This window comes from Podarcis raffonei, chromosome 4 (assembly GCF_027172205.1).
Source record: "Podarcis raffonei isolate rPodRaf1 chromosome 4, rPodRaf1.pri, whole genome shotgun sequence".
NCBI lineage: Eukaryota > Metazoa > Chordata > Lepidosauria > Squamata > Lacertidae > Podarcis > Podarcis raffonei.
The window spans coordinates 845,498-872,589 of NC_070605.1; the positions used below are offsets into that span (position 1 = coordinate 845,498).

General features: G+C 49.8%; 3 protein-coding genes and 1 long non-coding RNA gene across 14 annotated transcripts in view; 1 reads left to right on the top strand and 3 right to left on the bottom strand.

The window, feature by feature from the left end:
• Window positions 1-6,157, bottom strand: part of LOC128412026 (zinc finger protein 420-like) — a 342,858-nt gene extending 336,701 nt beyond the window's left edge. The window contains exons 1-3 of the mRNA XM_053384809.1: window positions 5,659-6,157; window positions 5,377-5,458; window positions 5,003-5,085 (exon numbers count right to left, since the gene is read on the bottom strand). Coding sequence (XP_053240784.1) covers window positions 5,003-5,085; window positions 5,377-5,458; window positions 5,659-6,075 — 582 coding nt within the window. The 5' untranslated portion in view covers window positions 6,076-6,157. The remainder of the gene's footprint in view (window positions 1-5,002; window positions 5,086-5,376; window positions 5,459-5,658) is intronic.
• The window catches only part of LOC128412058 (zinc finger protein 436-like), a 41,490-nt gene extending 31,697 nt beyond the window's left edge, over window positions 1-9,793 (bottom strand). For 2 of the 4 annotated variants that reach the window (XM_053384894.1, XM_053384891.1), the window contains exon 1: window positions 9,697-9,793. The gene's annotated coding sequence lies outside the window, so the exon portion shown is untranslated. Of the gene's footprint in view, window positions 1-9,669 lie in introns of all 4 variants that reach the window. The other 2 variants (XM_053384892.1, XM_053384893.1) reach the window with 2 other exon arrangements.
• Window positions 1-26,792, top strand: part of LOC128412063 (zinc finger protein 436-like) — a 130,442-nt gene extending 103,650 nt beyond the window's left edge. For 4 of the 8 annotated variants that reach the window (XM_053384905.1, XM_053384906.1, XM_053384904.1 and 1 more), the window contains exons 3-6: window positions 17,346-17,427; window positions 17,618-17,700; window positions 21,415-21,541; window positions 24,214-26,792. In XM_053384905.1, the coding sequence (XP_053240880.1) occupies window positions 17,346-17,427; window positions 17,618-17,700; window positions 21,415-21,541; window positions 24,214-25,193 (1,272 nt within the window). In that variant the 3' untranslated portion in view covers window positions 25,194-26,792. Of the gene's footprint in view, window positions 1-12,973; window positions 13,020-16,722; window positions 17,144-17,345; window positions 17,428-17,617; window positions 17,701-21,414; window positions 21,542-24,213 lie in introns of those variants that run through there. The other 4 variants (XM_053384908.1, XM_053384907.1, XM_053384909.1 and 1 more) reach the window with 3 other exon arrangements.
• LOC128412196 (uncharacterized) lies at window positions 21,239-22,935 on the bottom strand. The gene is made up of 2 exons (XR_008330030.1): window positions 22,340-22,935; window positions 21,239-21,572 (listed from the first exon to the last, which is right to left on the bottom strand). It is a non-coding gene; the product is annotated as an uncharacterized LOC128412196 (long non-coding RNA).
• Window positions 26,793-27,092: the final 300 nt, after the last annotated feature.

Below are 27,092 nucleotides of genomic sequence, written 5' to 3' on the forward strand. Positions count from 1 at the left end.
AGATGGGATTACTATGAGGAATTATAAAATATGCATCAAGCCATCGTGTCCACGATGAAAGCATTGTGTTGACTGGGTTTGATATATTGACGATAATTTCTGGTTAAATCCCATAAGATTCTACATTTGTGCCCTTTTCATGCCCTTTTCCCTCTGCTGCCCATTTCTCCTTGCCTGACAAGTCACGTACACACTTAGACAGGCAGGCGTCCTGTGTCCTCAAAGACTGGGCAGTTTCATCTTTGTAGTTTTCTAATAGGTAATCTTAGGATGTTAATCTTAGGGCCAGGAAACAGGTTTCACATTAAGGTGATAATGGTCACTGTCCTCCTGGCCACCCTCCTTATCATATGTATATTGCTTGTTTATTACCTCCGGGGTTGCCAGATGCTCTTCTTTGTAGTTCTGTTCTTTGTTTACCCTGTGCTTAATTAGTTTTAGTAGTTTAACTTTCTCCCCACGTGGGTTTGTTGAAATGCTCAGAAGAAATCTGATTGGTTCTTACGAACACTCTGTAAAAAGTTCTTTTGTGAATAAAACGGCCTGGGCCGGGGGCTGCGGAGATTGGACGGACAAGCACAGAGAGACACGATTATACGCACCCTTCCCAGAGTCTTGCTTGTTCAAGCCTCTGTGTGTATTCTTATTAATCAGAGTTCAATCCTTCCTTTGCTTTGCGAACGCAACAATTATCACTGATTCTACTACCTGAGGTTCAATCAGCCTGGCTCTTCTCTAGGACAGATTTTGGTTGGCCCAGTCATGGCTTCCCCTCCATCGCCAATGTCAGGCATCTCTTTGGTCAACCCAAGACTGACAGCAGCAAAAACAAAAACAGAAAGAGCCAGTGTGGTGTAGTGGTTAAGAGCAGTGGATTCGTAATCTGGGGAACCGGGTTCGCGTCTCCGCTCCTCCACATGCAGCTGCTGGGTGACCTTGGACTAGTCACACTTCTCTGAAGTCTCTCAGCCCCACTCACCTCACAGAGTGTTTGTTGTGGGGGAGGAAGGGAAAGGAGATTGTTAGCCGCTTTGAGGCTCCTGAAGGGGAGTGAAAGGCGCGATATCAAATCCAAACCCTTCTACTTCTTCAGAAGACCTGACAGAAGCTACTTATCTTTCCTAACAACTCTGAAGCTGACATTTAAGATGCCTGGGCAGTTCAGACCAGCCGAATCGTGGTACAAAAAGGCAGAACTGGAGGAAGATGGTTCACAGAAAAAACTGGAATTTGCTGTTCAAGGTTTATTGTGGGGGTGTTAGGTTCCCAGGTGTTGTGGGGGGCGCTGTTGAGCTCTGCGGAAATGTATGAGGTTTGTCACGTAGAGGTATTTTTTGAATTTCCAGGCAGATAGGACGATCCCACAGGGAGCCTTACCAAGAGAGGCCATGATCCCACGATTCTCCTCCATGACGTCCTTATGCAGAGCTCTCTGGTCAGGATCCAGCAACGCCCACTCCTCATCCGTGAAACAAACAGCGACATCTTCAAAGCACACTGGACCCTAAAAGAAAAAGGGAAATGTCCTCCTCTGAGACAGCAGAAATATGATCTGCTACACAATGCTCTGTTATAACAGATTGAGGTCGAATCCTGACAAGACAGAAAGTACTCTTTTGGGGGACAGAGGGTGGGCAGGTGTGGGGAACTCCCTGGTCCTGAATGGGGTAATTGTGCCCCTGAAGGACCAGGTGCGCAGCCTGGGAGTCAATTTGGACTCACAGCTGTCCATGGAGGCGCAGGTCAATTCTGTATCCAGGGCAGCTGTCTCCCAGCTCCATCTGGTACACAGACTGAGACCCTCCCTGCCCGCAGACTGCCTCGCCAGAGTGGTGCATGCTCTGGTTATCTCCCGCTTGGACTACTGCCATGCGCTCTACCTGGGACTACCTTTGAAGGTGACCCGGAAACTACAACTAATCCAGAATGCGGCAGCTAGACTGGTGACTGGGAGCAGCCATGTTTTGTAACTAGGTGGTACTCCAGTTGGTGTTTTTCAAGTCATTCTGCCTACGCAACATCCCAGTTTCCCTGATGGAAGGATCCACTTTCCCCTCTCCTCGTGAGTTGTTCTGAGGAGGTTCCCTCCCATTGCCCTACAGCCAAATTCAAGGGGTTCAAGGGGGCATGGAGAGAGGGAGGAATGGGGGGCAGGCTATATTTCACAGCCGATGGGGCTGGGTAGGAGAATCCTGGACATTATTTGTACTCGTCTGTCCACCGCTTAGAAGCCTATTTTAGCATTCAGTGTTCAATATAGAAATAAAACAAGCCTAGTTTGGATGGCCATCTGTCTTGGAGGATCTAGCTGAGACTCCTGCAATGCAGGGGGTGGGACTTGATGACCTTTGGGGTCCCTTTCAACTCTAGAATTCCATGAAAACTGCAACTACAGATGAATCCTACTGGCGGCATTCAGAAGGCTGGTGTAAAGGTGGTGTTTCCCCTTTGCAGTAACACTTTGGCACAGTCAGCGTGGTATTTACAGTCTTTATTACACATACACAAGAAACAGCTACAGTTCAGAATTACGCGTCCAAACCTGTTGAGTCAGATTCGGGGAGCGGCTTCCTACGATTCCTGCACAAGATGTCTTTGATCCTTATGTTTCATTTCCCTTCTTGTCTGTGCTGATTTGAAAGCCCCCTCCCTTCCGGAGTCTCAGCTTCCTTCCTGAGCCTCTAGGTGGTTGAGGGGCTCTTCAGCCTCCCTGAGCCCCGGCTCCCCCTGACCGGTCTCTGCCCCCTGTTCTGCCTCTTCTGTCCATTGCTCCTCTGAATCCTCCCTGACAGCTGGCGCCACAGAGTTATCTGGGCAGGAAATCTCACAGTTCACAGCTGGAGTTACCGTATTTTTCGCCCTATAGGACGCACTTTCCCCCCTCCAAAAATGAAGGGGAAATCTGGGTGCGTATGCAGGCTTTCGCTGAAGCTTGGAGAGCGAGAGGGGTCGGTGCGCTCCAGGCTTCAGGAAGACATCCGCAGCCTAGGCAGCCCTGCGGGAGGTCCTACAGGGCTGTCTAGGCTGCAGATAGCAGCCTGCCGCCCGGTGGGCGGGGTGCCCTCAAGCAGAGCGCCCCGCCCGCCGGACAGACATCCGCAGCGTGGGGAGCCCTGCAGGAGTTTCCCGCAGGGCTCCCCACGCTGCGGATAGCAGCCTGCCGCCCGGCAGACATCAGCCAGCCCCACAAGCTCAGGGGACATCAGGGAGGCGCAGCGCCGCCATCCCGCTGTTCCTCGACATGGTTCGGTTTCCCCGACCTGCTTTTGGGGGGGAAATAAAGGAAAAATTTTTTCCTTTATTTCCCCCCCAAAAAACTGTTGATTCAAGCCAGCAGAGCCAGCGAAGTTCAGAGGAATTGGCCACCCTCCAGGTGCCTGGCTTGAATCCTTGTTGACCTCCCTGCCAGCGACTCCCGGCAAGACCAGGGGAGGTCTCCCTCGGCGATTCTTCCCAACGTGAAGAAGAACACACCATTCCTCCCCCTCCCATTCCCAGGGAGGGGATAGAGACAGACAGAAATATATTTACATGCTTTTATTCCTGTCTTTCCAGCAGTACAGAGAAATCATGTCTGTACACTTTCATCACCAACTGCAGAGAGAGAATAAACTCCACCCATGTACTTCCAGTACAGGGTCATGTGCCACTCTGAGCTAACATCCGGCGCTCAGTGCACTGAATAGACCGTCCCCTGTTCCCACGGTACAGTCCCATAACATCAACATCCTGTTTTCCATTCCAGCCACCTGGAGCTCGCTTCTGCATTGCTCCTTTTTTGTAACAAAAACTAGGTGTGTCCTATGGGACGGAGTGTCCTATGGGACGAAAAATACGGTAACTCTTTATCAGCAAGAACACGATATTCACAGGCTTGGCTGAGTTTCAGGCCTAATGAGAAGAGAAGCTCATTCCCTGAGGGTCTGTCAGTTTGCATTTCTTAGTGCAGAAAGGATGGATCTGATATTGTCTATTCTATTCTAATTAGTTCAAGAGGGTTCTGGAAGCTTCTCTGAATAAAAGAAACAAGCAGAAAGTTCCTGATTATTCCTTCAGAGAAGCAGAGTACAGCTGGTTTAAAGTGGTTCTGTTAACTCTTCTGTCAAGGTCATGCTGACTATAAGAAGAGGCCAGAAGGAGCCTGGGTTTCACTTTCTCTTTCTCTCTCTCTTCCTTCTGGTGTTCTGTACATAGTATGCTGAGTGATAAGGTTTAGACTTATTATAAGTTAAGTTTAAGTCTGCTGCAACTGGATTTCTTATGGAGAGGGCCAATCCTGTACATTTTGGATTTGTGACCAGTATCCTCATTTGCCTTCAGTAGCAATTAAAGCTCTGCTGGATGAAATACAATTGCCTCTGGTCTATTTTGGGGGATCCTGTAACATGTTTAGGTTTTACTCTGCTAACTATACATTGGACTTCTGCTCTGGATCAATATTGAGTAGAATTTTATGACAGTGTCTTCCTCCACAAAATCAATTGCTGAGAGTGAAGTCCCCCGACTCCCCACAGCTTTCCAAGCCCCCTCCTCTCTGGGTTTCTGGCATATGATTGAACAGTGCGCCAGTGTGCAGCCTGCCTTTGCTCTTCCATGTTAGACCTCTCTTGGCTTTGAGAGACAAGCAGGGAGGGTGGCTTCTGGCAGAAGGAGAGGGAGCCCCCGGTGGCTCCTCCTTCTCCTGACTCACCTCTGCCTTTCGACCTCCCTCCTCCACTCGCCTCCTTCCTCTTCTGCCTCTGATTCTGCACTGCATTCTGCCTCAGAGTCTCCCAGCTCACTAAGCCCTGTTATCCCTTCAGCTTCTGACACCTCCTCTTCCCAGGCTTCTCCCTCTTCTCCCTCTGACCGCTCATCCTTCCTCCACCTCCACTCCTTGGGCTGAGACCTCTTCCCTTCCTGGTTCCCTGGCCGCTTCCTCCCACCATTCCTCTGTGCCCAACCAGTCCATGACATTGCTCCATCCCTCGGCCTCTGTCCCCACAAGGCAGCTTCCCCTGACCTGATCTGGTTCCACAGCCACTGTTTCCTTTCTGCCTCCATGAAAAGATGGACCAGGAGGTTTTGCCGGCATCATTCTGTCACCTAGAAGAGAAAAAAGGTAAGCAGGATGCCAGGAGTGCCTGCTTCTCTCACAGGTGAAACAGGGCATCTCTAACTACAGATGGGCCTTTCAGAAAGCCTCTCCTGCTGAGAGCATTTGGACGTTTGTGCCCATTTCATATGTTAGTCGTGCAGAAATACATCTCTCCTCCTCTGGACCCTTCTTCCCAACTCCCCCTCCCCCCAAAAAAAAGCTTGATGAAAAGAACCCAGAGATTATATGGAAAACCAACAGAATGAGACCAAATGGAGAAAAACCGCCTTCCTCCTTACCCAGTGGCCTCTCTCTGGTGTCCAACGGAGGCCTCTCTGCCTCACAGGAATCCAGGTCCATTTCTGCAAAACGATCCCTTTTCTGAAAGAGCAACAAGGATTAAAAACAGAATGGGGAGAAATATTAGAAAGAGAATGACAAAGACAAAAACATTCAGGGTGTTAGATCTCATTCCATGGATACTTTCCCAGAAAAAGGATGGGTCATCACTAAAGCATTATGGGATGTTCATCATCCTGTTTGGAGCCCCTTGGGAGTATCCAGGGCAAACTCTCTCTCACCTGCTTTCTCTCTGCCTGCTTTCTCTCCTCTGCCTGACTCAGGAGGAAACCTTCAGCCAGGGCCACCGCCTGGGAACTGGTCTCTGCTCCACAGTCCCTCACCCAGCTCTCCATCTCCAGGGGAAGGACAGCCAGGAACTGCTCCAAGATCACCAGGTCCAGCATCTCAGCCTTCGTGTGCCTTTCTGGCTTCAGCCACTGACGGTCAAGGTGGTAGAGTCGGCTGCAAACCTCTCGGGGTCCTTTGGCCTCCTGGCAGCAGAACCTCCCAAACTGCTGGATCCGCACCTCTGAGTGGAGGGTGTCCTCCTCACCCAGGATCTTCTGCACAGAGTTTTCCCAGAATCCCCCACTGCTCCCAGTTTGGTTGGCATGGCCCCTTCTTGCTCCAGGGCCAGCTGAGTCTCGCTCATCCATCTGTGCTCTCTGGAAGCCTCTCAGAGATCGGAAGGAACCCTTTGGTCTTCTGCCAAGTTCCCTCTTAATGAGAAGCTCTTGCCCATCCTACAAAGCAAATGCTTTCTTACGTAAAAGTTTTTATTATTATTAGTAAATATTTTTATTTTTTGTATAGTTTGTATAGTTTTGTTCTTTAGGTGAGAGGGTAACGGCTGTCTGGGAGTCGGCCCCATTCAACAGAATGGCAGGGGGCGGGTTCCCGGGGGGGGGGGAAGCACTGGGACACCCGATCACAGTGATCACGGGTAGGAGGAGGAGTTGCACTAAGACCAGACCACGTCATTACCGAGGAGGCCGGTTTAGTCATTGTTTGAGGACTATCCTTCCCTCCGGGTCTGGTCTTGACCAGAAGGATACTGGAATCAGCAAGGGAGACCCACGTGACCTGAAGGGGCTGCTGTGCAATGCCAGGTCAATGATTCATAAGACCACGACTTGGATGGAGGACTTGACCTGGCATGTTCACCTCTATGGATGTGGGTGATCTGACATGAAGTGAAACCAAAACAAAAGAAGTGTCATGGTCGGATCACTTCCTGGTGCAACTGGACTTCTCCACAACCCTTTCCCTCTGCAGGGAGGAGGAACCAATTTGGATGGCCCACCCCTGGTACTTAATGGATCCAAATGGTTTCCAGAAAGGAGGAGGGGATGTTTTATCCCATGTTGATGGCCTTTCAGCTGATTTCCATGTGGCCCCTGGAATGTGGAGTTAACCCAGGCTATCGATGGCCTGGTTCAAAATCGACCTCTTCGATTGCATGGAGCCTGGACAGCCCCGTGGTTTTCCCCGGATCTGAGGGCGATGAAACAATCACTGAGATGGCTAGAGTGTCAGTGGCAGAAAACACACTCTGAATCTGACCAGATATGGGTTAGAGCTCAATGTTGAGCCTACCAAGTGACGATGGCTGTCTAAACTGCCTCTATTGCATCTGCAGAAAACAACACCAGGAGACTCTTTCAGGTGGTTCGCAATTTAGTGGAACCACCTGCATCATTGGGGCCTCAAAAGGACCCTAAGATCTCCTGCAATGATTTGGCAAAGTTTTTTGCAGATAAAGTCACTCAGATTTGGAAAGAGGTAGACTCCACCGTGGGAGCAGGGCCAGGGTGGGAGAGTGCTAGAGTCCCGTCTAGTCAGGTTGCGTGGGATCAGTTCAAGTTTGTTACCTCCAAGGATGTGGACAGGCTGCTTGGACAAGTGAAACTGACCACCTTTCTCCTTGATCATCCTGGCTCATAAAAGTGAACCGGGAAGGGCTGGGTGATGGGCTCTGCAGGGTGGTGAACGCTTCCCTCTGTGAGGGAGCCTTCTCAGACCCGCTGAAAGAGGCAATTATTAAACCGCTTCTTAAAAAACATATCTTTGGACCAGGCCAATATAGCCTACTATCGCCCAGTCTCACATTTCCCATTTTTGGGCATGGTGATTGAGCGGGTGGTTGCTGAGCAACTCCAGGCACGCCTTGAGGATTCGGACCATTTGGATTCCTTCCAGTCGGGATTCACCATGGGACTGAAATTCCCTTGGTCACGCTGGTTCATGATTTCTGGCGGGCTAAGGTGAGAGCTGCTTCCTAGTTCTGCTGGATCTCTCAGCAGCCTTTGATACCATCGACCACGACATCCTTCTGGACCGGCTAGAGGGGCTGGGAGCTGGGGGCACTGTCATACAGTGGTTCTGCTCCTTCTTCCTGGGCCGTGTTCAGAAAGTGGTGGTGGGGGATGAGCGTTCAGACCCCTGGGCTCTCACTTGTGGGGTGCCTTAGGGTTCCGTCCTCTCCCCCATGCTTTTTAACATATATATGAAGCCACTGGGAGGGATCAGCAGGAAGTTTGGGCTGGGTGTTCATCAATATGCAGATGATACCCAGCTCTACCTATCTTTTAAATCAGAACCAGTGAAGGCGGTGAAGGTCCTGTGTGAGTGTCTGGAGGCGGTTGGTTGGTTGGTTGGTTGGTTGGTGGCTAACAAATTGAGGTCGAAGCCTGACAAGACAGAAGTACTCTTTTGGGGAACCGGTGGGGTGCAGGTGTCGGGGATTCCCTGGTCCTGAATGGGGCAACTGTGCCCCTGAAGGACCAGGTGTGCAGTCTGGGAGTCATTTTGGACTCACAGCTGTCCATGAATGCGCAGGTCAATTTTGTGTCCAGGGCAGCCGTCTACCAGCTCCATCTGGTACGCAGGCTGAGACCCTATCTGCCTGAGGACTGTCTCACCAGAGTGGTGCATGCTCTGCTTATCGCCCACTTGGACTACTGCAATGCGCTCTACGTGGGGCTACCTTTGAAGGTGACCCAGAAACTACAACTACCGTAATCCAGAATGCGGCAGCAAGACTGGTGATTGGGAGCGGCCGCCAAGACAACATAACGCCAGTCCTGAAAGACCTATATTGGCTCCCAGTACATTTCCAAGCACAATTCAAAGTGCTGGTGCTGACCTTTAAAGCCCTAAATGGCATCAGCCCAGTAGACCTGAAGTAGCATCTCCACCCCCCATCGTTCAGCCTGAGGTCCAGCTCCGAGGGCCTTCTGGCGGTTCCCTCATTGCGGGAAAAGAGGTTACAGGGAACCAGGCAGAGGGCCTTCTCGGTAGTGGCGCCCGCCCTGTGGAATGCCCTCCCATCACATGTGAAGGAAATAAACCACTATCTGATGTTTAGAAGACACCTGAAGGCAGCCCTGTTAGGGAAGTTTTAAATGTTTGATGTTTCATTCTGTTTTTAGTATTCTATTGGGAGACACCAAGAGTGGGTGGGGTATTATTATTATTATTATTATTACCAGGGCTGGATTGCACCACAGCCCAAACCATGAGGTATCTGGAGGAGGAGGAGAAGAAGGAGAAGACAAAGAAAGCAGACTCCTGGGGTGGGGTCCCTTTTTCTTTGTTCTGAGGGCCAGGAATGTATCTGGCCAACCCCCTGAGGGCCAAGTGGACAGGGTCCAAAGACATCTCTCTTGAAATTTAGGCGGCCAATTTATTATGATTATTCTCTTAGATAGCTTAACACACACACAGCCACTGAGGCCAGGTCCCTGGAGGCTCAGGGAGTAGCAGCGCCCATTTCCGGCTGAGAGGATGTGGTCCTGGGATGCCCTGCTCTGGGTGCGAGGGGATGGCTGCCGTGGCCTCCGTGGGGAGCTGCCCTGGGAGACACTGGGAAACTGGTTTGCAATGCAGCAGCCAGACTCTGGGCTGGGATCCCTCTCTTTATCCCTGGCCTCTCTTTTCCACCTTTTTTTTGGGGGGGAGGTGTCTAGTCCACCTCCTCGTCCAGCTTTGGAAAACCACTTGCACCTGTTCCCTCTGTTGTGCAATGACGATGAGAGACGTCACAGAGAGTCCCAGGGACTCCTTTGTTTAAAGAAAGGGGGGGCAGAAGGCCAGATGAGTTTGGGATCCTCTGCTCTGCAGGAAGGAGAGCGTGGCAGACCTGGCCCCTCCCTGGCAGGACCCTCTCCTCCCTGATCAGGCCCCCCAGGCCTCCTTCCCTGCTGCAGCCCTGGGACCCCCACCAGATCCCAGAGAGAGAGGAGACTCACCAGATCCCAGAGAGAGAGGAGACTCACCAGATCCCAGGAGGGGACAGCGAGGCAGCCCTTGCAGGAGAGACCCCAAAGCAAGGAAAGGACTGGGGAGGGAGGGGCCTTGGCTCTGGAGGACCTGCCCCCCCCCCGCTTCCTGCCCTCTCTAGGAAGGCAGCTCGGTCCCGTTTAACCCTTGCCAAGCCGAGTCCCCCAGCTCAGCCCTTCCTCCCTGAAGAGATCCCGGCTGGCGAAGGGTCTCTCTAATCCATCGCTGGGGGGGGGGGGAGTGGAGGTCCGGAGATGGGGAGCAACTGGGGCGGAGCGTGGAGCCTGTGCAACTGCCTCCCCCCCCTTTCCCTCCCGGCTGGACCAGAGCAGCTTCTCCTGGGGGGACGCGCCCCCTCCCCCCCACACCCATAGATTGATTGACATATTTATGGAACTGAAATATCCTCAGAGTCGCAGAGTAGGCCCCTCTTCTTCTTCTTCTTCTTCTTCTTCTTCTTTGGCGATCACTCATAGCTGAGTAAGATTGCCTTCCATAAACACGGTTTTAACAGACAGTCCGTAAGTGACTGTGGAGGCCAATTCTGGATCCACACCTCCTTCCACAGCGAGGAGACATAGGCTTCCAGGCGGGAGCTGATCCTGGTGAGGGTCTGCCAAGCGTCCCTTCCTCTTAGCACGTTTCTGTTATGTATTGAAGTTCTCACCCTGGACACCAGGGGGTATTGTGTATATAGTTTTCACTCAGGTCCACGTAAGTTAATTTACCGTATTTTTCGCTCTATAGGACGCACCCGACCATAGGACACACCTTGTTTTAGAGGGGGAGAACAGGGGGGGGATTCTTGCCCATCCTGGCTTATAAAAGCGAGTCTGGAAGGGCTGGGTGATGGGCTCTGTGGGCTGGTGAATGCTTCCCTCTGTGAGGGAGCCTTCCCAGACCCGCTGAAAGAGGTGGTCATTAAACCGCTTCTTAAGAAACCATCTTTAGACCCGGCCAATATGGCCAACTATTGCCCAGTCTCAAATCTTCTATTCTTGGGCAAGGTGATTGAGCTGAACAACTCCAGGCACGCCTTGAAGGAGCGGACCATTTGGATCCCTTCCAGTCGGGATTCAGGCCTCGTCATGGGACTGAAACTGCCTTGGTCGCACTGGTTGATGATCTCCGGCGGGCTAGGGACAAAGGTGAGAGCTGTTTCCTAGTTCTGCTGGATCTCTCAGTGGCTTCTGATACCATCGACCATAACATCCTTCTGGACCATCTAGAGCATGGGTAGACAAACTAAGGCCTAGGGGCTGGATCCGACCCAATTGCCTTCTAAATCCGGCCCGCTGACAGCCCAGGAATCAGTGTGTTTTTACATGAGAAAAATGTGTGCTTTTATTAAAAATGCATCTCTGGGTTATTTGTGGGGTATAGGAATTCGTTCTCCACCCCTGCAAATATTGTCCGCCCCCCCCCACAAGGTCTGAGGGACAGTGGACCGGCCCCCTGCTTTTCAACATCTACATGCAGCCGCTGGGAGAGATCATCAGGGGGTTTGGGCTGGGTGTCCATCAGTTTGCAGATGATACCCAGCTCTACCTCTCTTTCAAATCAGAACCAGTGAAGGCGGTGAAGGTCCTGTGTGAGTGCCTGGAGGCAGTTGGAGGATGGATGGCAGCTAATGCATTCAGGTTGAATCCTGACAAGACAGAAGGACTGTTTTGGGGGGTGGACAGTTCTACCTTTGAAGGTGACCTGGAAACTACAACTAATCCAGAATGCGGGAGGCAGACTGCTGACTGGGAGCGGCCACCGAGACCACATAACATCAGTCTTGAAAGACCTACATTGGTTCCCAGGACGTTTCTGAGCACAATTCAAAGTGTTGGTGCTGACCTTGAAAGCCCTAAACGGCCTCAAAGTCCCAGTATACCTGAAGGAGCGTCTCCCCCTCCCCCCTTGTTCTGCCTGGACACTGAGGTCCAGCTCCGAGGGCCTTCTGGCAGTTCTGCACCGCGAGAAGCCAAGTTACAGAGAACCAGGCAGAGGGCCTTCTTGGTAGTGGCACCCGTGCCGTGGAACACCCTCCCATCAGATGTTAAAGAAAAGAAGAAGAAGAAGAAGAAGAGTTTGGATTTGATATCCCGCTTTCTCACTACCCGAAGGAACCTCAAAGCGGCTAACAATCTCCTTTTCCCTTCCTCCCCCACAACAAACACTCTGTGAGGTGAGTGGGGCTGAGAGACTTCAGAGAAGTGTGACTAGCCCAAGGTCACCCAGCAGCTGCAGGTGGAGGAGTGGGGAAGTGAACCCGGTTCCCCAGATTACGAGACTACCGCTCTTAACCACACCACCACACTGGTAACAACTATCTGATGTTTAGAAGACAATTGAAGGCAGTCCTGGTAAGGGAAGTTTTTAATGACTGAGGTTTCAATGTGTTTTTAATATTTGGTTGTAATCCGCTCAGAGTGGCTGGGGAAACCCAGCCAGATGGGCAGGGTATAAATAATAAATTATTATTATTATTATTATTATTATTATTATTATTATTATTATCACCATCAGTTATTTTGAACTTTGCTTGGTTCCTCCTTGGCAGCCAGCGCCATTATTTCAGCAGGGCTGGAACTCAGGACCCGCTGCCTTGAGGGACACCTAAGAGCTCTTTGGCAGGTGGGGGACTCTCCTTCCTTGGAGGTTTCTAAGAACAGATCGGAGGGCCATCTGCCATGGATGCTTCAGCTGAGATTCCTGCATTGCTGGGGTTGGACTGGATGACCCAGGGATCAGGGCCTTATCTAGCAAGAAAGTGGCAAGGACATCTCCCCCCCAGGGGATAGGCGCCCCCTCCCCGCAAAATCGGCTTTCAAACGGTTCCTTGAATATGTCTGTCTCTGTGGGGGGGGAGGGGGTGGCCCCCCCAGGAGAAGCTGCTCTGGTCCAGCCGGGAGGGAAAGGGGGGGAAGCAGTTGCACAGGCTCCGCGCTCCGCCCCAGTTGCTCCCCGTCTCCGGACCTCCACCCCCCCCTTTCTGCGCTGCAGCGATGGATTAGAGAGACCCTTCGCCAGCCGGGATCTCTTCGGGGAGGAAGGGCTGAGCTGGGGGACTCGGCATTGCAAGGGTTAAAGGGGACCGAGCTGCCTTCCTAGAGAGGGCAGGAAGCGGGGGGGGGGGGCAGGTCCTCCAGAGCCAAGGCCCCTCCCTCCCCAGTCCTTCCCTGCAAGGAAGGGGGGTGTTGCATTGGTGTCTCTCCTGCAAGGGCTGCCTCGCTGCCCCCTCCTGGGATCTGGTGAGTCTCCTCTCTGGGATCTGGTGAGTCTCCTCTCTCTCTGGGATCTGGTGAGTCTCCTCTCTCTCTGGGATCTGGTGGGGGTCCCAGGGCTGCAGCAGGGGAGGAGGCCTGGGGGGCCTGATCTGCTCCTGCAGGGGGGGACCCCAAATCAGGGAGGAGAGGGTCCTGCCAGGGAGGGGCCAGGTCTGCAACACTCTCCTTCCTGGAGACCAGAGGATCCCAAACTCATTTGACCCTCCGTCCCCCCCTTCAGAAAAAATCTCCCTTCTTTAAACAAAGGAGTCCCTGGGACTTTAACTCTGTATGACGTCACTCAGCCTCATTGCACAACAGAGGAAACATCTGCAAATGGTTTTCCAAAGCTGGATGAGGAGGTGGACTAGACACCACCCCCGCCCCCCAAAAAAACACCACTGCGAGGAAGGAAAAAAAGGTGGAAAAGAGAGGCCAGGAATAAAGAGAGGGATCCCAGCCCAGAGTCTGGCTGCTGCATTGGGGACCAGTTTCCCAGTGTCTCCCAGGGCAGCTCCCCACGGAGGCCACGGCAGCCATCCCCTCGCACCCAGAGCAGGGCATCCCAGGACCACATCCTCTCAGCCGGAAATGGGCGCTGCTACTCCCTGAGCCTCCAGGGACCTGGGCATCAATGGCTGTGTGTGTGTTAAGCCATCTAAGAGAATAATCATAATAAATTGGCCACCTAAATTTCAAGAGAGATGTCTTTGGCCCCGTCCACTTGGCCCTCAGGGGGTTGGCCAGATACATACCTGGCCCTCAGAACAAAGAAAAAGGGACCCCACCCCAGGAGTCTGTCTCGAGAGTGGCAGAGAATCCAAGTGCAAGAAAAGGAGACAGAAGCAGGGGGGAAATGTGCCCTGAAGTGGGGGTGGGGGGAGAGCAACTCCTGAGGACCCCCGTAATAGTAGTAGTAGTAATAATAATAATTTATTATTTATACCCCACCCATCTGGCTGGATTTCCCCAGCTACTCTGGGCAGCTCCCAAACAGAACACTAAAAACAGAATAAAACATTAAAAGTTTCCCTGAACAGGGCTGCCTTCAGATGTCTTCTAAAAGTCTGGTAGTTGTTCTCTTTGACATCAAATGGGAGGGTGTTCCGCAGGGCGGGCACCACTACTGAGAAGGCCCTCTGCCTGGTTACCTGTATCTTTGCTTCTCGCAAGGAGGGAACCGCCAGAAGGCCCTCGGCGCTGGACCTCAGTGTCCGGGCTGAACGATGGGGGTGGAGATGCTCCTTCAGGTCTACTGGGCCTTTGAGGCCGTTTAGGGCTTGAAAGGTCAGCTCCAACACTTTGAATTGTGCTCGGAAACGTACTGGGAGTCAATGTAGGTCTTTCAAGACCGGTGTTAGGTCTTGAAAGACCAGGGAGTCCTCCACACCCGCCCGCCTCCTGTCCCCCAAAAACAGTACTTCTCTCTTGTCAGGATTCAACCGCACTTAGAGCGCATTGCATCCACATAGAACCAAGCATCCATTTTTCACAAAATACAAATGATTCCCTGGTCAGTCAGTTCTGACTTCACGCATTTACTGGAAGACAGGAGAAAACTGGCTGATTCACATTTTGCAATGCTATCTTCCTTCTAGGAGGGCTAGAGGCTGCTTCCTCCTCCTCCTCTCCTTCTTCTTCTTCCTCTTCTCTCCACCTCCTCCAACTCCGTCTTCTTTTTCAGAAGATATCTCATGGTTTGGTACAGTCCCACCCTGATTCCTAGGAAGACTCATCCATGCTTGCTCAAGGAACATTTCTCTTCTTCTGGCCTAAAAATTCTGTAACTAAACAATGTATTTGCTTTATAGGATTTGCTAGCACCTCATTAGCACAGGCAGAACTTGGCAGACGACCAAAGGGTTCCTTCCTTCCTTTACCACCGGGGCAATTTAACAGAACCACCTTTGCCATCAGAGCCTGGTAAAGACCCCAAGATCTCCTGCAACAATTTTGCAAAGTTTTTTGCAGATAAAATCACTCATATTCGGAAGGAGCTAGACATCACCGTGGGAGCAGGGCTGGGGCAGGAGAGTGCTAGAGCCCTGTCTGGTCAAGTTGCACGGAATCAATTTCAATCCGTTACCCCCGAGGATGTGGACAGGCTGCTTGGACGCGTGAAACCAACCACCTCTCTCCTTGATCCTTGCCCATCCTGGCTTATAAAAGCTAGCCTGGAAGGGCTGGGCGATGGGCTTCGTGGGGTGGTGAATGCTTCCCTCCGTGAGGGAAAGAGGCGGTTATTAAACCGCTTCTTAAAAAACCATCTTTAGATGCGGCCAATTTGGCCAACTATCGCCCAGTCTCAAATCTTCCATTCTTGGGCAAGGTGATTGAGTGCGTGGTTGCTGAACAACTCCAGGCACGCCTGGAGGATGCGGACCATGTGGATCCCTTCCAATCGGGATTCAGGCCTCACCATGGGACTGAAACTGCCTTGGTCGCACTGGTTGATGATCTCCGGCGGGCTAGAGACAAAGGTGAGAGTTGTTTCCTAGTTCTGCTGGATCTCTCAGCGGCGTTTGATACCATCGACCATAACATCCTTCTGGACCGTCTTGAGGGGCTGGGAGCTGGGGGCACTGTCATACAGTGGTTCCGCTCCTTCCTCCTGGGCCGTGTTCAGAAAGTGGTGGTGGGGGTTGAGTGTTCAGATCCCTGGGCCCTCACTTGTGGGGTGCCTCAGGGTTCGGTCCTCTCCCCCATGCTTTTTAACATCTATATGAAGCCGCTGGGAGAGATTATCAGGGGGTTTGGACTGGGTGTCCATCAATATGCAGATGATACCCAGCTCTACCTCTCTTTCAAATCAGGACCAGTGAAGGCGGTGAAGGTCCTGTGTGAGTGTCTGGAGGCGGTTGGAGGATGGATGGCGGCTAATGGATTGAAGTTGAATCCTGACAAGACAGAAGTACTGGTTTTGGGGGACAGGGGGTGGGCTGGTGTGGAGGACACCCTGGTCCTGAATGGGGTAACTGTGCCCCTGAAGGACCAGGTGCTCAGCCTGGGAGTCATTTTGGACTCACAGCTATCCATGGAGGCGCAGGTCAATTCTGTATCCAGGGCAGCTGTCTACCAACTCCACCTGGTACGCAGGCTGAGACCCTTCCTGCCCGCAGACTGCCTCGCCAGAGTGGTGCATGCTCTGGTTATCTCCCGCTTGGACTACTGCAATGCGCTCTACGTGGGGCTACCTTTGAAAGTGACTCGGAAACTACAACTAATCCAGAATGCGGCAGCTAGACTGGTGACTGGGAGCGGCCGCCGAGACCATATAACGCCGGTCTTGAAAGACCTACATTGGCTCCCAGTACGTTTCCGAGCACAATTCAAAGTGCTGGTGTTGACCTTTAAAGCCCTAAACGGCCTCGGTCCAGTATACCTGAAGGAGCGTCTCCACCCCCATCATTCTGCCCGGACGCTGAGGTCCAGCTCCGAGGGCCTTCTGGCGGTTCCCTCATTGCGAGAAGCAAAGCTACAGGGAACCAGGCAGAGGGCCTTCTCGGTAGTGGCGCCCACCTTGTGGAACGCCCTCCCATCAGATGTCAAAGCGATAAACAACTACCTGACATTCAGAAGACATCTTAAGGCAGCCCTGTTCAGGGAAGTTTTTAATGTGTGATATTTTAGTGTTTTTTGGTTTCTATGGAAGTCGCCCAGAGTGGCTGGGGAAACCCAGCCAGATGGGCAGGGTACAAATAATAAATTATTATTATTATTATTATTATTATTATTATTATTATTATTATCATTCCAATCTCTTAGAGACTTCCTGATAGCATAGATGGATGAGCAAGACTCAGCTGGCCCTGGAGCAGGAAGAGGCCATGCCATCCAAACTGGGAGCAGTGGGGGATTCTGGGAAAACTCTGGGCAGAAGATCCTGGGTGAGGAGGACACCCTCTGCTCAGAGGTGCAGAGCCAGCAGTTGAGGCAGTTCTGCTTCCAGGAGGCCAAAGGACCCCGAGAGGTTTGCAGCCAACTCTACCACTTTTGCCACCAGTGGCTGAAGCCGGAAAGGCACACGAAAGCTGAGATGCTGGACCTGGTGATCTTGGAGCAGTTCCTGGCTGTCCTTCCCCCGGAGATGGAGAGCTGGGTGAGGGACTGTGGAGCGGAGACCAGTTCCCAGGCGGTGGCCCTGGCCGAAGGTTTCCTCCTGAGTCAGGCAGAGGAGAGAAAGCAGGTGAGAGAGACTTTCCTCTGGATACTCCCAAGGGGCTCCAAATAGGATGGAGAACATCCCATAATGCTCTCCTGATGGCCCTTCCTTTTCCTGGGAAGGCATCCATGGAATAAGGTTTCACACCCTTACAGTTTTTGACTTTGTAATTCCCATTCTAGTATTTCTCCCCATTCTCTGTTTTGAATCCTTGTTTCTTTTTCAGGGAAATGATCGTTTTGCAGAAATGGACCTGGATTCCTGTGAGGCAGAGAGGCCTTCGTTGGACACCAGAGAGAGGCCACCAGGTAAGGAGGAAGGCGGTTTTTCTCCATTTGGTCTCATTCTGTTTTCCGTATAATCTCTGGGTTCTTTTCATCAGGGTTTTTTTTTTGGGGGGGAGTTGGGAACAAGGGTCCAGAGGAGGAGAGATGTATTTCTGCACGACTAACATATGAAATGGGCACAAATGTCCACCTGCACTTTTCTCTCTTGCAGATGGCAGAAGGATGCCAGCAGGACCTCCCTACCCACCTTTTCATGGGGGCAGAAGGGAAGCAGCGGCTGTGGAACCAGATCAGGTCAGGGGAAGCTATCTTGTGGGGACAGAGGCTGAGGGATGGAGCAATGTCATGGACTGGTTGGGCACAGAGGAATGGTGGGAGGAAGCAGCCGGGGAACCAGGAAGGGAAGACGTCTCAGAGCCCAAGGAGTGGAGGTGGAGGAAGGATGAGCGGTCAGAGGGAGAAGAGGGAGAAGTCTGGGAAGAGGAGGCGTCAGAAGCTGAAGGGGTAACAGGGCTTAGTGAGCTGGGAGACTCTGAGGTAGAATGCAGTGCAGAATCAGAGGCAGAAGAGGAAGGAGATGAGTGGGAGGAGGGAGGTCGGGAGGCAGAGGTGAGTCAGGAGAAGGAGGAGCCACCGGGGGTCAGCATGACCTTGACAGAAGAGTTGACAGAACCTCTTTAAACCAGCTGTACTCTGAAGGAATGACCCAAACCTTACGAACCTTCTGACTGTTTCTTTTTCGCAGAGAAGCTTCCGGAACCCTCTTGAATTACCTTATTTTTTGCTCTATACGACACACTTTTTCCCCTCCAAAAATGAAGGGGGAAAGTGTGTGCGTCCTATGGAGCGAATGCAGGCTTTCGCTGAAGCCTGGAGCGCGAGAGAGGTCCCGGCGGACAGCTGCCTGCAGCCTGAAGCCCGGGGAGTGCGGCGCTGTGCACCCCAGGCTTCGGGCAGCTCTCCACAAGTCTTCAGAGCCTGGTGGGAGTTCCCGCCGGGCTCCCAAGGCTTGCGGATAACAGCCTGCTGTCCCCGAAGCCAAAACAGTAAGACGGGGCGCTGTGCTGCCCTTCGTCTAACTGTTCCAGCTTCGGGATGGCTGCGCAAAGCCTCTGCAGGGCGGCGGGGTGAAGGCACCCCACAGCCCTGCGGAGGCTACAAAGGATGTCCCCGAAGCCTCAAGCCTTTGGAGTGCAGCTGCGCTCCAAAGGCTTCAGGGATCTTTGAGGCTGGCAGTGGGGGAAAGCAGCGCTTCCCCCCAGCGCCAGCCCCACAAGCTCGGGGGGCAGCGGCAAGGTTCCCCAACCTGCTCTTGAACGCACCATGTACGCACCTTGTTTTTGAGGGGAAGAACAAGAAAAAAAATTATTTTTTTCCTATTCTCCCCCTCTTATGGTCCGGTGCGTCCAAAAGAGCGAAAAATATGGCAACTAGAATAGGAAAGAGCTCTACATATCAGATCAATGCTTTCTCCACTAAGAAATGCAGACTGACAATCCCTCCATTTATTAAGTGCAGGAAGTGTTGATATGCAAAACACCTCTGGAAAAACATTGCATGTACACTTTCCTTCGACAAGAATAAATCCTAGCCTTTGGTTGGTAGACCTGCAGTTCACCAGCAGACGACACAGTCTTACCAGAAGCTTCTGTGAGCAGCACAACAACATCCTGACTCCGAAAACTAAATGTTGTCCCTCACATTAGAAAACAAAAGGCTACCTATGAAACTTGACACAGTTAGGGAAAAAACACAACTCACACATCAAAACAGCTATCTTATAAACCTTATACGAAATTATGTCATTGCCTGCCTACCAGAGGGACTGGACACGTTCCAATTTGCTTATAAAACGAAAAGATCGACAGAGGACGCTGTGGCGATTGCCCTCCATGCCGTCCTTGCACATTTGGAGCAGCGGGGGGGTTATGCCAGACTGCTTTTTTTAGATTTCAGCTCGGCATTTAATACCATTCTACCACAGCGTCTGATGTCTAAACTGGAAGATCTGGGGCTTCCGTTATCACTTTGTGGGTGGATATTGGACTTTTTGTCAGACCGCCCCCAGAGGGTTCGGTTGGGCCCTTATACCTCTAATATGCTTAAGACTAACACAGGAACACCACAGGGATGCGTACTCAGTCCGCTCCTTTATATTCTCTACACGTACGACTGTGTCGCTACTCACCCTAGTAATAGGGTTGTCAAATTTGCAGATGACACAACCATGATTGGGCTCATCCCTGAAAGGGAAGGCGAAACGGATTATAGAGATGAGGTGGAGCGGCTGACAGAGTGGTGCAGAGCTAACAACTTGCTCATAAATACAAGGAAGACAAAGGAGCTTGTGGTGGACTTCAGGAGACAGAAGAGCAATGTCCAGCCACTTTTGATTGATGGGGTCTGTGTGGAGAGGGTAACAACGTTCAGATTTTTGGGCATTGAATTACAAGAGGATCTGTCCTGGAGTGTCAACACAAGGGGGCTTGTGAAGAAGGCGCAGCAGAGACTGTACTTTTTGAGAATTCTAAGGAAAAACCATCTTCCGCAGAAACTGCTGCTTGCCTTCTATCACTGTGCCATTGAGAGCGTGCTCACTTATGGCTTATGTGTGTGGTACGGAAGCTGTACTACCCAGGACAGGATGGGGCTGTGCAGAGTTGTTAAGGCAGCAGAGAGCATTGTTGGCTGCCCACTCTCCACCTTAGAGCAGATTTATGCCACAAGGTGCCATAGGAAGGCACTGGACATAGTAAAAGATCCATCGCATCCTGGTCACTGTCTCTTCGAGCTCCTGCCGTCAGGACGGAGATACAGGACGATGAAGACAAGAACGAGCCGTCTTAAGAAGAAGCTTCTTCTCCAGAGCGATCTCGGCCCTGAATGGGAAGCCTGGACTTTGAAAGTCATCTAATCTTCCTTGCTGTACTATACTGTATTGTTTAACTAGTGTTTTTATGGAGCAGTCAAGTAATTTCGTTGTCCCCGAGAGGGGGCAATGACAATAAAGATATTATTATTATTATTATTATCTTATCTTACTAATAGTATATAAACTCCACTCAAACATATAAATCAAGACCTGAAAACCTCGCTTTATAGCAAATCTCTCCCAACAGAATATTCAACAGAGCACTTCTTTACCAGACCACATCAACAAACTTTGCCCTATATCAGCTCACTTTTCAAATCTCTCCACACTAAAGAAACTTCCACCTAGAAAACTAGTCCATTAATTGATTGACAGTGCAAACTGACAGACCCTCAGGGAATGAGCTGCTGTTCTCATTCGGCCTGAAACTCAGCCAAGTCTGTGAATATTGTATTCTTGCTAAGAGTTAACTCCAGCTGTGAACTGTGGGATTTCCTGCCCAGATAACTCTGTGACACCAGCCTTCTGAATGTCACCTGTAGGATTCATCTGTAGTTGCAGTTTTCATGGAATCCTAGAGTTGAAAGGGACCCCAAGGGTCATCAAGTCCCACCCCTGCATTGCAGGAGTCTCAGCTAGATCACCCAAGACAGATGGCCATCCAGACTAGGCTTCTTTTATTTCTAGATTAATCGCTGAATGCTAGAATCGGCTTCTATGCAGTGGACAGACGAGAACAAATAGTGTCCAAGATTCACTTAGCTAGCCCCAAGAGCATGCCCCCTTGAACCCATGGAATTTGGCTGTAGGGCACTGGGAAGGATCCTCTTCAGAACAGGACATGAGGAGAGGAGAAAGGGGATCCTTCCATGTGGGAAACTGGAATCCCTGCGTAGGCAGGATGACTTGAAAACCACAAGGAAGAGAACCACCTATTTGCACAAAGATGAATACCCATAATTAAAAGCTGAATAAAATAATTCAATTAAAACGTCAAAATAGGCATCCATAATAGAAATGTGCAGCAAAGCAATCCTATTGAAACAACGCAGCAATTAAGAGGAAGGAAACAGAGCATTGTGTAGCAGATCATATTTCTGCTGTCTCAGAGGAGGACATTTCCCTTTTTCTTTTAGGTTTCAGTGTGCTTTGAAGATGTCGCTGTTCGTTTCACGGATGAGGAGTGGGCGTTGCTGGATCCTGACCAGAGAGCTCTGCATAAGGACGTCATGGAGGAGAATCGTGGGATCGTGGCCTCTCTTGGTAAGGCTCCCTGTGGGATCGTCCTATCTGCCTGGAAATTCAAAAAATACCTCTATGTGACAAACCTCATACATTTCCACAGAGCTCAGCAGCGCCCCCTCCAACACCTGGGAACCTAACACCCCCACAATAAACCTTGAAATTACAGTTTTTTCTGTGAACCATCTTCCTCCAGTTCTGCCTTTTTATACCACGATTCGGCTGGTCTGAACTGCCCAGGCATCTTAAATGTCAGCTTCAGAGTTGTTAGGAAAGATAAGTAGCTTCTGTCAGGTTTTCTGTTTTTGTTTTCTTGGGTTGACCAAAGAGACGCCTGACATTGGCGATGGAGGGGATGCCATGACTGGGCCAAACAAAATCCATCCCAGAGAAGAGCTAGGCTTATTGAATCTCAGGTAGTAGTAGCAGTGATAGTAATAGTAATAATTTTTATTTATACCCTGCCCATCTGACTGGGTTGCCCCAGCCACTCTGGGTGGCTTCTAACACATATATAAACATGAAACATTAATAATAACAATCTGATCCCACATAAAAAGTACATTAACTTTAAAATAAACAACATATAGTAGTGGCCAAAATTGTGGAAATCTCTTGCAAAAAGTATACTTCCGAGGTTTGATGGCTCAAAACACCAAATTTTTTGGGAGTAATACCATAAAATTATATATCAATGGAAATATAATTTAATGAAGAATGCAATGCAATAACTTTTATGAAAGTGTATGTATTAGAACAGCAGCCATAAATACGAAACATGAAAGACATAGAAAAAATGAGATCTACAGAAATTCTCACCATGTCAATTAATACTTAGTTTGTTAACCTTTAGCTTTAATTCTGGCCTTACAACGCCTTCCCATGGAGTGAACCAAGTTTTTTCATTCAGCAGCTGTAATAATGTGAAACCAAGATGGAATTGTTGCCTCTATTAATTGGGCTTTATTGCTGGGTTGCTTCTTACTAACTAAATATTTATATAAATATATATAAACACTTCATTATGTGAGAAAAGATCAAATGTAGAACACTTCAGTTTGGGCTCAAGTATTTCATTTATGCACTTTTGGTCATTTACATTCCCATTAATGATGCAAATTCTGCCCACATCTTTTTCTGTCATACAACCCCAGATCTATCACACTATCTATGGGAACAACCCTTCAGGCTCTGTCCAGTATGACACTTTGGCTCCCACCCTGGGGTGAGAGCATGCATTAGCAGAGTTTAGCGATATCCAACTGTGCAGGAATGTAGCATCGAGAATTTTATTTACAGCAGAGAAAACAGAAACAGGGCCATCTCCTCTAAGTCAAAAGAGAAGGACAAAGAGAGGAAGTAAAATCATCCTAACTTCCCTTCCCATACACCCAACAGCAAGGAATGTAAATATAGGATCATAGGACTCTGCAATGGGAGAATGAAAATACTAACACCACTGGGTGTTTCACGGTCGGTGTAATGCAAGTAGGATGTAAATCTCCGATTCTTCTCCTCACGCATTACATGTCATCACTACCAAGCAAGGAGATTTGGGTCTCATCACTCCAAATAACACTTTCCCATTCTTCTGCTGTCCAGTGACCATGGGTTTTAGCCCAGTTTAATCTTTCCAACCTTGGCTTGAGAGATAACAATGGCTTTTTCCTTAGAATTCTAGCATTTAAACCAGTCCTTGCGCTCAACTTCACATTACACTGCACCATGTCATCTTGAAGACACCCAGATAGAATCATAGAGTTGGAACAGACCACAAGGGCCATCGAGTCCAACCCCCTGCCAAGCAGGAAACACCATCAGAGCACTCCTGACATGGTTGTCAAGCCTCTGCTTGAAGATGATTTTCTTCTGTCACGTAGGCACAGTCTCTCCATTCTTCGATTGTCACTTGCTGTTGTGCACCTTTCCCTGCCTTTACCAGTCTGATTTTATAGTGACTGATGCTCCTTATACCTCTTCAAAAATGTAGAAAGGCCAGCTTTGGTTGTTTCCCCCAATCTTTCTTCTAATTTCTTCATAACCGTAGTCTTGTTCACTTACTAGTACTATTTTACATCGCTATCTGGGTGACAAGTCAACTCTTTGTGCCATTTCTTTAATTTTATTATGTTTTACACACTCACTAAATAAAAGAACACACACAAAAAACCAACTAACATGATAGCAATCACATAACACACTGAAAAAAGTCAACCTAACCAAGTTGTGCTTCCTTTTTCTGCTTATTTGGCTGTAATTTTTGATAGAATACAGATAATTGAACAAACATTTGTGCTATATGTTCATAACTAGAGGTACCAGATGTCAAAGAGATAAATAATTTCCTGACATTCAGAAGACATCTTAAGGCAGCCCTGTTCAGGGAAGTTTTTAATATGTAACGCTGTACTGTTTTTAACACTGATTGGGAGCCGCCCAGAGTGGCTGGGGAAACTCAGCCAGATGGGTGGGGTATAAATAATAAATTATTATTATTATTATTATTATTATTATTATTATTATTATTATACCACTGTAGATCAAACAAAGCCACATTTAACAACCCATGTGAATCTAAAAATAAATATGTTGGTTACTGACAAACAAAAAAAGGTATTGAACACACACCCAACCCCCTTCAGTTCTTCTCCATTTCTTCCTGAGGCTCTAATCCCTTTTTGTGTCCATTGCAGATTGTGATGAATTGGAAATCGAGAACAAGGGTGACCACAACAAAATCCCCATAAAGGAGAAGCCACATCAAAATGTGGAGTGTGGAGACAGCTGCAGTCAGAGCTCCCATCTCACTTACCATCAGAGAATTCATAGAGGGGAGAAACCCTATCAGTGTGGGGAATGTGGAAAGAGCTTCAGGAGGAGCTCCCATCTCACTTCCCATCAAAGAATTCATACAAGTGAGAAACCCTATCAGTGTGTGGAATGTGGAAAAAGCTTCAGTCACAGCGACATTCTCAGTAAGCATCAGAGAATTCATACAGGGGAAAAACCCTATCAGTGCATGGAATGTGGAAAGAACTTCAGGAGGAGCTCCCATCTCATTTCCCATCAAAAAATTCATACAGGGGAGAAACCCTATCAGTGTGTGGAATGTGGAAAGAGCTTCAGTCAGAGCCACAGTCTCAGTTTTCACCAAAGAATTCATACAGGTGAGAAACCCTATCAGTGTGTGGAATGTGGAAAGAGCTTCAGGAAGAGCTCCGATCTCACTTACCATCAAAGAATTCATGCAGGGGAGAAACCCTATCAGTGCATGGAATGTGGAAAGAGCTTCAGTCAGAGCTCCCATCTCACTGCGCATCAAAGAATTCATACAGGGGAGAAACCACATCAGTGTGTGGAATGTGGAAAGAGCTTCAGTCACAGCCACAGTCTCACTTTCCATCAAAGAATTCATACGGGAGAGAAACCCTATCAGTGTATGCAATGTGGAAAGAGCTTCAATAAGAACTCCAATCTCACTTCCCATCAAATAATTCATACAGGGGAGAAACCCTATCAGTGTCTGGAATGTGGAAAGAGCTTCAGGAAGAACTTCACTCTTATCTCCCATCAAAGAATTCATACAGGGGAGAAACCCTATCAGTGTGTGGAATGTGGAAAGAGCTTCAGTCAGAGCTCCCATCTCACTAGGCATCAGAGAATTCATACATAGTTTGGAAAAACCCTTCAGTATAGCTTTAGACATCAGGCTAATATGCACCTTTTTAAGTAGACCTTTGGCTGATTGACATCTAATGTCCTTTTAAAATGTTGGGAGGGGGGTTACAGATGTGTATTTTTTGTTTTTATTTTGTCTTTTTATGTCGTAACCGTCCTTAGACCTGGGGGTGTAGGGATTAGGAGCCAACTTTTAGAGGCCAAGGGTTCTTTGCCCCCCCAATAAAATATTTGAGGGGGCATCCACCCAGTTGATAGGCATTGCCATTCCAATGGCACGCATGCATCATGTGATTGATTGTGCAAGGCGGGCCTTACCTGATCCCCCCACCAATATTTCATTTCAGTTGGCACTGCTGGGTAGGGGGGTATACAAATTAAATGCATGAACCGCCTTCCTTTGCACATGTTCCAGCTTGTCAATATCCTTATTTCTAATCATTTTTAAATTTTATGTGCCCTTCGTCTGAAGATTTCACAATATAAACATACAGGACGAAAGCATGGCCTTCTCAAAAACAAGTCAAGCCAGAGAAATCTCTCCTCCCCTTCTTTTGGATGGAGTTAAAATCTTTGTTGATCAGGGGACAGCTGTGGAAATAGTGCATCTTGATTTCAATAAGGCTTTTGACAAAATCCCCTGTGATATTTATGTGAAGAAGCTGGTAAAATGTCGGCTGAACAAGGTAACTGTTAGGTGGATTTTGCTGACGTAACCTGAACAGTACTCTTTCATGGTTCCTCACCTTCCTGGGGAAAAGTGACAAGTGGGGTGCTGCAACACGTACCTGGTGCCGGTGGACTTGACCCAATCCTGTCAGCAGTTGCTGGTGGATGAGGCCACCATTGAGGCACAGACGATTGTAAAGCACAGGGGCACGTTCTGGGTCAAGCAACAGCAATTCAGCATCAACGTGGCGCTAGGCATCTTCCAGAATCTAATGGACTCTCTCCTCAAAGGGGTTCCCGGTGTCACTCTCTTCTTCAATGATGTGTTGATTGCTGGGCCCATGCCAAAGGAGTTCAGGGTCTGCCTCTGCACTGTCCTGCACTGTTTCCAGACTGCTGGGCTCTAGATGAAGCAGGAAAAGTGTCTACTAGGAGTGCCCCAGGTGGACTTTCTGGGATTTACGATGGATGCAGATGGGGTCCACCCGACTGGGAACAAGGTGCAGGCCATTTGCGACACCCTGGCACCTAAGGGTAAGGCCGAACTCCAGGCCGCCTTGGGTCTATTGAACTTTTACCACGCCTTCCCTTCTCATAAGGCGGCGGTAGCGGAACCCCTACACAGGCTCCTAGACGAGCAGCCCTCGTGGGTGTGGGGGCAGTGCCAGGGGGCCACATTCCAGGCAGTCAAGGACTTGCTCATCTTGAACTCGGTCCTGGGGCACTTTGACGAGAGGCTGCTGGTGGTGCTGGCAAGCAACATCTCGCCCTATGGCATTGGCGCCATCCTGGGGCACCAGCTTTCAGATGGGAGAGAAGTGCTGGTGGCGTACTTTTCCCAGATCCTCACCGCAGCTGAGCAGAACTACTCGCAAATTGACAAGGAGGGTCTCGCAATCATGAAGGGAGTAAAGTGTTTTCATGATTTCATGCGCGGACGCCCTTTATTGTGGTGACTGACCACAAGCCGCTGCTCGGCCTGTTAGTCCCTGAGAAGCAGACCCCCCCCCCCAAGTACTGTCCCCCCGCATTGATTTTCCTTGCCGGCTACCAGTATGCAATGGTCCATCAGCCCAGGAAGGCGATGGGCTATGTGGATGCCCTCAGCCGGCTACCACTACCATAGACCAACCCCAACCCAGTGCCCGCGCAAGAGGTCATGAACCTGGAGCTGCTTCCCGATTGTCCCAATCAGGTGCAGGAATTAGCGTGCCACTCCAAGAAA